The 12,606-nt window shown below is 35.9% G+C and overlaps 1 protein-coding gene across 1 annotated transcript; it reads right to left on the minus strand.

Annotated features, from left to right (window-relative positions):
- Positions 1 to 1,231: 1,231 nt before the first annotated feature.
- Positions 1,232 to 4,147, minus strand: LOC121235932 ((-)-germacrene D synthase-like). Its single transcript, XM_041132375.1, has 7 exons — positions 4,013 to 4,147; positions 3,521 to 3,797; positions 2,926 to 3,298; positions 2,584 to 2,802; positions 2,364 to 2,499; positions 1,936 to 2,184; positions 1,232 to 1,825 (listed from the first exon to the last, which is right to left on the minus strand). The coding sequence occupies exons 1-7, from the start codon at positions 4,145 to 4,147 to the stop codon at positions 1,535 to 1,537; spliced, it is 1,680 nt and encodes a 559-aa protein (XP_040988309.1). The 3' UTR covers positions 1,232 to 1,534.
- Positions 4,148 to 12,606: the final 8,459 nt, after the last annotated feature.

The following is a 12,606-nucleotide window of genomic DNA, read 5'->3' on the forward strand; positions in this document are numbered from 1 at the left end:
AGCCTAAAAGATTAAAAGCTGATGAAAAGTGGATTCAAGGTTTCATGTCAGGATCACAATGTAACAAAAATGTATTCAAACCATGCTAACAAAATATAAATGAACATCAGTGACGATTTATTAGGCTCTGTTTGGTTACTCAACCGAGCTCATTGCAGTTCACTTTTAGACTTCTTCTACCATCCAAACAACAACTTGAGCTGCATCCGAGATTGAGTTAAGTGAGTTTATACTGTAGATTGATTTAATGCTCCTGCCAAATGCTAGAGATACCGCCCAAACTGTCAAAGTGATAGCTGCAATAAAAAAGCAACATTTTGTCCATTTTGCCCTTACTTTACTCCATCCGGTTGGCTGCAAGTGGACCCCACGGGAATGTTTTTTGGCCTTTTGAGTTGTTGATGCTGGCTGACTTTTTAATATGTCAGATGAATAGTAGAAATTAATGATGAGACCTATTTATTTTACAACTTCCCATAAATATATCTAAACTTATCTTAACATTCAAATACACTTAAACTCATCTTAAGTGGACCTCACAAAACTCACTCAACCATCTTAATTCACTACTATTCATAAAAATTCAACTCAATATCCAAACGCACTCTTAATGAGGGTCGAGAGAGGTGAAGGTTGAAGCCAAGCACATGGTTAGCTGCACAAGCATCTTTTTCATGATTATAAACTGTTAATTTTTATTTAAAAAAAAATTGTTAATTTTTCTTCAATCACGTGCAGCTAGCGTGAGTTATTGGGATTGGGCGTTGCAGAATTAGAAAGTTTTTAAGGTTGCTCTTGCATGTAATTAAGGTGGGCTAGCCAGAAGCCTAGTCATCCAAGCTTGGAGATTAGTTTGGGGTTACTCTATTTCATAGGCCCAGTCCAAAATACAAGAATTTTCATTGCGAGGACGAGACTGAAGGCCCATTAGTCTTTCCCCGCCCCAGGCTAAAGCCCAAATCGAGCCGCGTCATAAATTTTTCCAGAGAACGTTCAATTTTTATACAGGTTATTGCTACCTATTAAAAATTAGAAACTAATAATAATAGAAAAATTTTACTCTTCATCTCCATATTATATATAAATTTTTAATTTTTTTTCCTACCAAACGTGTGGTGTATGGATGATGAGTAGAAAAATTTAATTAATTTAAGAAGATAAATAAAACTAATTTAAAAAAATATATAGTATGTGGTGTTTGAAACGATAAGTAGTAAAAGCCATAATACTATATTTGCAACTCGAATCGATCACTTTATTCAACTTGAGTTTGAACAGCTACTAAAACTGTCATGTCATCAGAATATATATAAGAAGGAAGAGACCAAGAAATTTTTCGTATTTTCTATGGTCTCCCGGCCCCGAGCTTGTTATATATTTAGATCATGCATGTGTCGAGCAATCTGCTCAACTTAGTAATTTATTCTACAGCTAGGGATGTTTTCTTTTTCTTTATTAACACGTAAACGTAATCCTATCAACTATTCCTTATGTGATCGACAGCCACCGATGCAGAGGTCGTCCATGCAGCTTATTATAAGGGCACAGGATCCACCATTAAAGATGCTATAAAATCTTTGAGCACAATTCCAACTGTGTAGCCATCTTCGTCCTTGTACACGACATCACAGACACGTGTAAGGTTGAGAACTCGCATGAGAATTGGCATGGGGACTTCGGTTGGGTAGAGGCACTCCTTGTTCATATCCTTCCATGCATCTGTCACTTGTTTCCTCAATTCATGGACAGCTTCTTCCTCTGTAACACCGTGCTGTGTCATGTAGCATTCAACAGCCGAAGCAACGTGCCCTCTCTTTTGCTCAAACTGCAAGAATTATTGTTGAAGAATCGTCTGTATATGTTAGTATAATTACTTAATAGGACGATTTTATAAATTATTATTATAAAGAACAAAAAGAAGAGAAATAATTAAACCGTGTGTGACATGATGTCATCCATGAGTCGGCCAACCACTTCTGAAGCTGTGACCATTTTAGGGTCACTGAACGACCATTCGAAGGAGTCCTTTGTGACAAGTTCTCCCATTCCGACTAAGGATGTGGTTGCTAACATTGCGATGTTAGAGGAAGTAAGAGCAGTGGACATATATTCGTCCATTGTTGGTATGTATTTCTGGTGGAACCATTTGGCTTCATGGTGGTATGCTCTAACTTGATTCTTCATCTGAGACAACGTACGTACGTAGATAACAATTCACAATCAGAACAAATACTAAGGTTTTTGAAACATATAATATAGTCAAACATAATATTTCCTGTTATATATATATATATATATATATATATATAAGTTTTTTTGTTTTTTTGCTTAATTTCTCTGAATATAAAAACTATGATGCTTACTGCTTCTATTGCATACTGGACACGATACGATTTTTCTTCACCTAGGTTTTGCTCCATTTCAGTGTAAACGTCTAGGAGTGCCTGGTAACTCATTTTCATGTACTCTGGGAGTTTATCTGTGGCACTCATATCCCACCTGTAAAATCGGTAGTTTCTCCAGTTAATCAGAAAAAATTAAGAATAAATGCAAATATGATCAGGATGTGTCTTTAATCTCAACCTCTCGATTGCTTCAGTAAAGAGGTCAAGTTCTTCGATTGTACCATACACATCATAGATATCATCAAAAACAGAGGTCATGGAGACCACTTTGGTTAGCATCCTCCTAGCAAAGCCATATTGGGGCTCAAAGTACACTCCCAATATCCAAAAATAGCACTCAACCACCCTGTCTCTGATAAAGGGTAGCTTCCTTGGAAAGTCCAAGTCTTTCCACCAGCTGTAAAACAGAATTTAAGAGAATCATTCTATCAATTACCTACAATTATCATATCATCATGTACAAGCTGCTAGCTTACTCACAGTACTTGCAAGCACTCTGAGATGGAGCTTAATAACTGACCTGGCAATGCTAGAAAGTTCTTTCTGGTGCACTTTCTGCAATAGGTTGAAATCCAACTTTGCAAACTTAAGAAGAACTTTATCCTGAGAAGCGTCTTCTTGGTATACAGAAAAGTAATGTCTTGCCTCTAGCCTTTGCATTCCTTTCCGGATAGGCTGTTTCAAGGCATGGGTTACTTGTGCTGCTAGAGGCCCGCTTAATTGGGATGCTACAGACTCAAGATGCGTGGTAGTGAAGACAAGAGCCTTATCCAATATATTTTCACCTTTTACCCTGAGATGTGTGGCTTCATACAAGCTTAAAATTCCTTTCAGATCATTGCAAAGCGATCCCTTAAAATTCCCTTTGCTGTCCTTGAACTTGTTGAACATATCTGCCTCACAATATTCCAATGACCTCAAATGAGTCACCCCATGGAAGGAGATTAATACTTATGATATGTGTTAAAATAGTACTGGTAGGCACTTTTTAATCCTATAACCGTGAAACGGGTTGTCTTTTATTTTTAAAACCTTTAATTAGTTGATTATGTTTCCCTTGAAAAAGAATTCTGCAAACCTATAGAAAGAAATTGAAGTAAGCTAGTATTTTTTACCGCACGAGACATAATAGCCGTCTTGTCTAAGTAGTCGAAACAGCAGGGCAACAGTGTGAAGGTCATCATTATATTCAGGGTCATCACTTTCATGAGTCTTCTGCAGTTGTTGCAGAATTGCTTGAATCTCATTATCGAAATGGTAAGACACGCCTAAGCGCTGAATTGCATCAACCAAGTTCAGTTTTTGTGAAGGCTTCTCAACCGTAGCCGTGAGCATCGTCCTCACATTTTCCTTCAATTCCTGAATTTGTTGCCTCATTTTCACATCAGTTTCCTGTAGGAGCAAAAAGTATATATGCACTGTGACTCGTCCATGGAATTATAATATCATACTTTCAAGATTAAAATATTATCCCTTGAAAAGTATGGGCATAGAAGCTAGCGTTAGTTACACTGAGAAATGCAAAAGTAGTGTTTGATTAACGAGAGTTCAAACACATGATGATGTAGTAATTAATATAAACACGATACATATCAATCTTTAATCACCAGGATTTCAGAAGCATATGAGAGGAAATGGTCACCCCAAATGCTGGGTTGAAAATTTGCTGAGCGACGGTTAATTTCTGGCATAACATGATTTTGAGCTGTTGGAGCAGCTACTGCTGAAACTTGAAGAGACATTTTATACTAGTGCTTTCAGTTCCAGTATGAGATAAACAGATTGCGGGTTCAGGAATTTATGGATCAAAGATTAGTACTGTAAACGACGAATGGAATGGCGTTAACCTGTATCGCACGTTTTAATAAATTATACTTGAAAGCCATAATAAAATTTATAATATTGATCGAATACGGACTACTCCTCCGAATAAAAAAATACCCCACGGCTATATTCCAGGGTATTAGGTACGAAATGGCACTGGGAAAAGTCTTTTTTCTTTAGTGACAGAGCAATACTTCCCCCTAGCTGCACTAACAATCTTGATCACTTCTAGTATGACACGTAAAATTAAAATCTTGACTCCAACTCTCTTTCTTTGTGATTAATTTCACGTCATTATAAAAAAATTGTTTATTTACGACTAATTATTTTTAACAAAGTGATTATTTTCAACTAAAATGAGTTTATTTTTGTTATAATAATCATTTCCATTGCAAAAAAATAAAATATTCTTTTTTCTTGTAGTGCGTCATCAAATTTAACCTTTCCACTAATTGTGCCTCTGCATGGAGGACTTTACAAAGGCGCATTAGTTTGTAAAACTCATGCTCAAACTGTTGATTTACGACCCTGTCTTGCATGGCTGCCTGCCTGCAGATAACATATATTATTCATAGATACGGTGTTGGAAAAATCTAACAAGGATCAATATTTGGAGTTAATAGCACATGTTTTGACCTGAGTACGTACCTATGTCAGGGCGGAGAAAACTAGCATGTGTGTTCGTAACTAGTATATATATATATATATATATATATATATATATATATATATATATATAATTGAAATACAATAGTAACTAGTATATATATAATATGCTCGATGTAAGTTAAAACAATTAAGGGTATTGAAACCTGGCTCATTTACGTATGATATTTTAAACTACATCATGATCAACCTTATAAGCTTTCATCTCTTTTCCCACATGGGTGTATCCATCTCCGTCCTTGTACGTATATGACATCTATTGCTCGTGAAAGATTGAGAATGCGCAAAAGGCCATTTGTACAGCAGTAGGCCTCACAAAATCTTCATTGATATCCTTCCATCCATCAGAAACTTGCATGCATGCTGAGTTGATCCTGTTGATCATCATATGGCGCCACTTCTTCTCAGACACCATACATCTTCGTGTAGCATTTAACGGTTGAGGCAGCATGCTCTCTCTCTTGTTCAAATTGCAAACGTAGTTTTTTCCTGCATATATATTAAAAAGATTTAGTATAATAATAAGAGATCACATAGAGATCAAACACCTAATTATAACATCCATTTAGTTTAAAATATGGAGTATTTTGATCGTTATCGGAACAATTATTGGTCACATACCTTATGCGACTTGATGTCATCCGCCACCTTTGAATAAATATACGCAAACGGTTTGAATAAATATTTCGCCAGCCGCCACCTTTGAATTTCTGGGAATCAAATTGATGCTACGTACGGACTACTCCTCCAAGTAAAAAAAATACGCCACGGCGATTTTCCCGGGTATTAGGTACGAAATGGCTTGGGAAAAGCCTTTTTTCTTTAGTGACCGAACAGTCTTGATCACTTCAGTATGACACGTAAAATTAAAATCTTGACTCCAACTCTCTTTCTTTGTGATTAATTTCACGTCACTATAAAAAAAATATTTATTTATAATTAATTATTATTAACGAAATAATTATTTTTAATTAAAATAAATTTTTATTTATCACAAATAGTCATTTTCATCACAAAAAATTAAAAGACCTATTTTTCTTGTATGCGTCATCAAACTTAACCTTTCCTCTACCCGTGCCTCCTGCATGTGGACTTTACAAAGGTGCATTAGTTTGTAAAGCTCATGCTCAAACTGTTAATTTACGATCCTGCCCTGCATGGCTGCCTGCCAGCAGATAACGTATAATATTCATAGATACGGTGTTGGAAAAATCTAACAAGGATCAATCTAACCTATAACAAGGATGGCATATCTACGTACGTACAGATGAAATTAATAAGCGTAAATAAAAAATAATTGCACCGCTTCAGCTAGCTTTACTCGTTATTGAGACTTGTTAAATTTATAAATTGATTAGTATGCGATAAAGTGTTGGAAAGTTTACTTCAATATATGTCGGATCATTTATGACAGATAATTTTTTTAAAAGTGAATTTATAAATTGATGTGATTTATCATATAATAAAAAAAAATTTATAATTGACATAACACATTAATTTAAGTGAATTTATAATTTTTTTACAATGAAACATTTTTTATTTATTTTTATAAGATATTTTTAAAGGCACACATCTCTTATTTATTTCATGGTCGGCTCAAAGTGGCAACAAATAGGCCGGGCTTCCGTCGAAGGTTCCGAGGAGAAAAGGCCCTAAGCAAAAATTAAAAAGCAAAATGAAAGGTTTTTAAATAAATTATTTCTCAGGTGAAAAAAAAAAAAAAAAAAAAAAACCTGCTTCTGAGTTTTTAAAGCTAGTCAGAGTACTTGGAGGTCAAAGCGGCAACAACCAAGTGCTCTATGATACCTGCCCACCCCTAACCAACAAATAGGATGTATGATTTTCAATAAAAAAGTACTTCTCACGAAAGAACAACACAATATGAGATTAATCATATTATCAATCGAAATGATATATTAATGTAAAAGCCTGAATATAAAAAGAGTACTATTTATTAGTAATTTTACATTTTAAAAATCAAGAGAGGTTATGCACTTATAATTTTATTCTCACAGTTTAATACTTAAATTTTAAATTAAAAGAACTCATTAATTGTGTCTCAAATTAACGTGTTGAGTGGGCTAATATTTAATTAACGAAATTTCATGTGTGAGTCCGTCCATGTAAATAGGGACGAAACTAGCTAGGATTACATGTTTGGGGGAGCTGGATATATTTAGACGAAAATTATAAATAGTTGAGTTGAAATTTCTTAGGAATGCCATTGCACTATAACAGAAACGGTCTTTTGGGATGAAAATTTTCGTCCCAAAAGACTCCAATTTTGTCCCAAAAATTTTTTTGAGACGAAAAAAATTCGTCCCAAAGTCGTTCCAATATCACTGTGCCAAAAGGTATTTTGGGACGAAAATCACTATTTCGTCCCAAAAAATTTCTTTTGGGACGAAATTGAAGGAAACCGTTCGAACACGTTCAAACGAAAATTTTTTTTGTCACAGTTTAAATTCGTCCTAGAAAATGGTTCGAACGGAAAAAATTTTAAGTTCGAACAGTAGTGACGTGTTTGAACGATTTCGAAATATGTTCGAACACACATGAATTCGTTCGAACGTTATGAATTGTCTTTGTGTTCGAACGTTAAATTGTCAGGTCGAACGGTATATGGGTTCGAACGGTATAGGCTATGTTCGAACACGACTGAAATTATTTACGTTCGAACGTTGTGTGATCGTTCGAACTCTACGAACATAAATTTCGTTCGAAAATTACGTTTACGTTCGAACGCTATTGTCGTTACATAGAGTTCGAACGTTTTACGTTCGTTCGAACGATATCTCTTTAATTTAAATCAATAATAGAAAACCAAATAGACATTCATACTATTTGAAAAAATACATTAGAAACTGTTTAACACTCACAAAAGTGTTAAAATAAGCGCAAACTAAATAAATAACAGTCGAGACGGGCATTGTTCGTACATAAATAGATAATCCCAAAATCCATCAGTTGCTTGGAGGCATGTACTGTTGCATAAGCTGCTGCATTTAGAGTTGCATCTGTCTTCTGAACTCTTCTTGTTATTCTTCATGTTGTTTGAGGCGCATCTCCATATCTGCTTGTTTTGCCAATTGAGCCTCTAACTCATGCTGTCTTGCAGTCAATTCTTCGATTCTGGAATTCGCATTCTCTAGCGCTATAGAAGTCATAGATGAATTCCCAGAAGAAGAGGAAGAGGGACCAGGCTTTACACAACGACCCAAACCCCTCAAATATCCTGAACGTTGACCCAGGACTTGTGTAAAAATCTCAATATCACTTGTTGAAGAATTTTGATCTGACGCAGATTCAGCACGTAGGGCAATCATTTTATCCTAGCCATATATAAGATAAAGAATTAATATCGTCATAAATATTCTAATATATTTAATTAAAACAGGTTATAAAACTTACATAATTTTCATGGGCATCAGGATGAGTCAACTCTCCATTACGATCAGTGTGCGATGCAGCATATAATTTTGTCAGATCATAATTAGTATCTGAATCTTGCTACAATAAATGTGTTAAGATATAAAGTCATTATGATTCATCCAAATAATTAACTATATCCAATAAAAAAAATAGCAATACCAATTTCTTAGAAAGGCGATGGAAAGATCTTGAGCCTGCATGATGATTAATCTTCAATTTTGATCTATTTGTTTTGTTTATAGAACTTCGCTCCTGCAAAGAAATTGAAAATATGATGAAGCGAAATGACAGATAGGACAAGTAAAATAATTAAATTTCATTATACCTGATATGATGGATCCTCAAACATGTCACAAAGTTTTTCTCACTCAGAAGGTCGGACATCCTGGAAAGGATGTTGGCGTGCATCTTCCTTCTTCTCAAACTTATTATAATACTCATGACACCTCGCCTTATATTTACGGAATGCATTACCCATAAGCTCTTCCACAGTCTTACGCTCCTCTCTCCGACCAAAATTTAATTCGAAATCATCCTTAAAAAAATATTCACAAACACATTATCATTTATAATATTCTAAATTTAAGTAAAATATAGAAATTTATTCTACTAAATCAATATTTTAAACATTACCAAACAACGCTTCTTGATAAGCTCTTTAACATCTTGGGGGACTTTCTTCCATGAAGTCGTTGCCAAAGGTGCGTAAGTTCGTGTAAGAGCACCCACATGTGATGCAAGCCAAGCTACTGGTTGTCCTTCTCCCCCAGTATGTTCGTCAGGAATGTTAACCTTGATCTTACCCACCTTCCGATATTTTTCCAACGTCACCCCTCTAGTGGTGCCTCGACCTTGACGAGATTGTACTGTAGATTCTATAAAATATAACATTGTAATCAATTTCATTTATATCTCTATTATAGGACCTTAATTAATAACTTTTATGAGTATTATATTTTTACCTTGTTCTGTAAAATCAATCTCTAATGGTGACAATGAAGGAGAGCTAGGAACAGGTGGAGATGGGTTGCGAACTTCCTTCCTCTTTGGCGGCATAATTTCAAACTACTGATACATTCAATAAGTAAAATATTTGTCATCAAGTGTAATGTTAACACATAATTGGTCAATCAGAATCTGTATCAGTTTCATTTGACAATTCGCTCTCATCATCTGTAGATACTTCAGATGATTCAACATTTTCCTCAACTGTCGCATCAACAATTTCAGCCTCAATATCTTCTCTATTTAATGGAATCATCTCATACTGGCTCAAATCCACAAACAAATTTAAGGCGGGTTGACTCTCTTGGTATGCTTTTTGAGTAGAAGAGTCATCTTCTTCTTCATCTTGTCCTTCCGCCTGAGGGATAACATCATATATATTTCTTGGAGAATATTTTTGAACTACTCGCCATTGATTTCCTAACTTCGGGTCATCTAAGTAGAATACTTGAGATGCTTGAGAAGCCAAAATAAAAGGATCATCTTCATACCATTTTTTTGATGTATTAACACTCAAAAAATATTCATCATCACGGACTCCAGTACGAGGATTGCTTAAATCCCACCAATCACACTTAAACAGATACACCGCAAGCTCTCCCAAATATTTCATTCCAATTATATCGACAATAACCCCATAGAAATCAATATTTTCTCCATCATGACTTCCTTCGACTAGGACACCACTATTTTGGGTTTTCCTATAACAATCTTGATCCAGTGTGTGATACCTACTTCCCCGAGAAATACATGCAGAAAATCGAGCAGCCCGTCTCGATGGGCCACGCGCCAATGCATACAGTTCATCAGATATATCATTTGGATTATTCGTATGCAATTGTACAACCTACATATTGAGTAAAGCGTATACTATATCAAAGTTGAAATTAATAATTTTTCATTTATTATTGAGTAACGCATATGTAATTTCATTATCCGTTCTTCAAACCATCTCGGGAACTCCTCTTCATGTTTTTGGTTTATATCATTTACTCCTAGTTCCTTGAGCACGTTAATATGATCACTGAAATTGATGATTACCACAAATATTTTATATTTTGTATTTTTTTAAAATTAATGAGGCAATTTAAATTAAGAAAAAGTTATAACATACTTCAAGTAGTTCTCTATCTCAGGGCAATTGTTCAGCACGTACCACTGAGCTTTCTCGAACTCTCTTCCACACAAGTCATAACCACGCACTGCACCAATTGGACGAACTTGTTGGAAAAACACAGAAAATATATTCCGTTGTCTTGCTCGGTCAACGTCAAAGTTTCTTTCTGGCCGATCAAACCGAGTGTCAACTCCATGGAAATATTTGGAACAGAAGGGATGCCACTCATCGTCAATATATGCTTCTGCAATTGATCCTTCTGGACGGGCCTTGTTACCCACTGTACGTTTCAACTTTCCAAGAAATCGTTCAATGGGATACATCCATCTATATTGAACTGGTCCTGCAAGTCGAGCCTCACGTGGCAAATGAACGGCTAGGTGAACCATGACATCGAAGAATGACGGTGGATAAATATTTTCTAGCTTACACAATATTATGACAATTTCTCGTTCCATTCGATCCAAAGCTTCTACATTCAACGTCTTAGCACATAAGTCTTTAAAAAATGCACCCAACTCAGTCAAAGCCACACGCACATCTCTGGGCAAGTACCCACGGATACCAATAGGCAAGATATGCTGTAAGAAAACATGACAATCATGACTTTTTAATCCAGTTATTTTCCAATCATTTGTTCTCACACACCTTGTTAGATTCGAGGCATAACCGTCCGGTAATTTGATCTTCATTAGCCACTCACAAAATGTAACTCTTTCATTCCTTGACAATGTATACCACCCAATCGGCATGTAGACAGACGAACCATTTTCTTGCAACTGCATTTCCCATCTTATTCCCAACCGCTTCAAATCCTTCCTTGAGTTTATTGTATCCTTTGTTTTTCCTTCAATTGACATCAATGTTCCCAATACGGATTCGCAAATATTTTTTTCAATATGCATAACATCAAGGCTATGTCGCAATTTTAACTTCGACCAGTACGGGAGTTCGAAAAATATACTCTTCTTTGTCCAATTCAACTCATTCGTAGCTCGTTTTCTCTTTCGTTGTTTTTTACCAAATTCATTACAACCAACATTTATAAATTGTGCAAGTACATCTTCGCCAGACAAATATGGTGGAGGTTGGCCCCATTCAACAGTTCCATCAAACATTCTAGAATTTCCACGCCATCTATGGTCACCAGGTAAAAATCGACGATGACCCATGAAACATAATTTCCTCCCGTACGTAAGCCATTCAGATTTGGTATATTTGTTACAAGTTGGACATGTCATTTTCCTCTTAGTACTCCAACCTGACAAATTCCCATAAGCTGGAAAATCATTTATTGTCCACAACACCGCAGCATGCATCTTGAACGACTTGCCTGTTGACGAATCAAATGTGACAACCCCATTCTCCCACAAATCTTTCAATTCTGCAATCAATGGCTGTAAGTGTATGTCTATATCATTTCCCGGTGACCTCGGACCTGGGATGAGCAAACTCATCATGAAATATGGATCTTTCATACACTTCCACGGTGGTAGATTATACGGCATAAGTACAACTGGCCAAGTACTATGACTAGTACTCATGTTCCCAAAAGGATTAAATCCATCTGTTGCCAACCCAAGTCTTACGTTACGCGGTTCTTCAGCAAACCATGGGTGTTCCTGATCAAATTCCTTCCACACCTGGGAGTCAGCAGGATGTGACAAAATATTATCGTTCCTTACTCTGTCTGATGAGTGCCATGTCATATCTACAGCCGTTGCGCGTGACATAAATAATCGTTGTAATCTAGGTATCAATGGAAAGTGGCGTATGACCTTTTGCGGAACATTTGCCTTGTCCGATATCCATCTTGACTCGTGGCATATAGGACACTCGTTCAACTGCTCATTCTCTCGCCAAAATAATATGCAGTCATTTTTACATCCATGTATTACGTTGTAATCAAATCCGAGTCCTCATTTCAACTTTTTTGCTTCATAGAAGTTACGAGGTAAAGTATTGTCTGTCGGCAGTGCCTCTTTAAACAGCTCAAGTAACATATTGACTGCCTTAATAGATAATCGACACATTGATTTTATGTGAAGCAATCTTACGGTAAACGACAACTTACTATGTCTTCTGCATCCTGGATATAGCTCACGCTGTGAATCATTCCACAAGCGTGCAAAAGTGTTATGGCCCCCATCATTTGAG

Source organism: Juglans microcarpa x Juglans regia, chromosome 6D (assembly GCF_004785595.1).
Source record: "Juglans microcarpa x Juglans regia isolate MS1-56 chromosome 6D, Jm3101_v1.0, whole genome shotgun sequence".
In the NCBI taxonomy this organism is placed as follows: domain Eukaryota; kingdom Viridiplantae; phylum Streptophyta; class Magnoliopsida; order Fagales; family Juglandaceae; genus Juglans; species Juglans microcarpa x Juglans regia.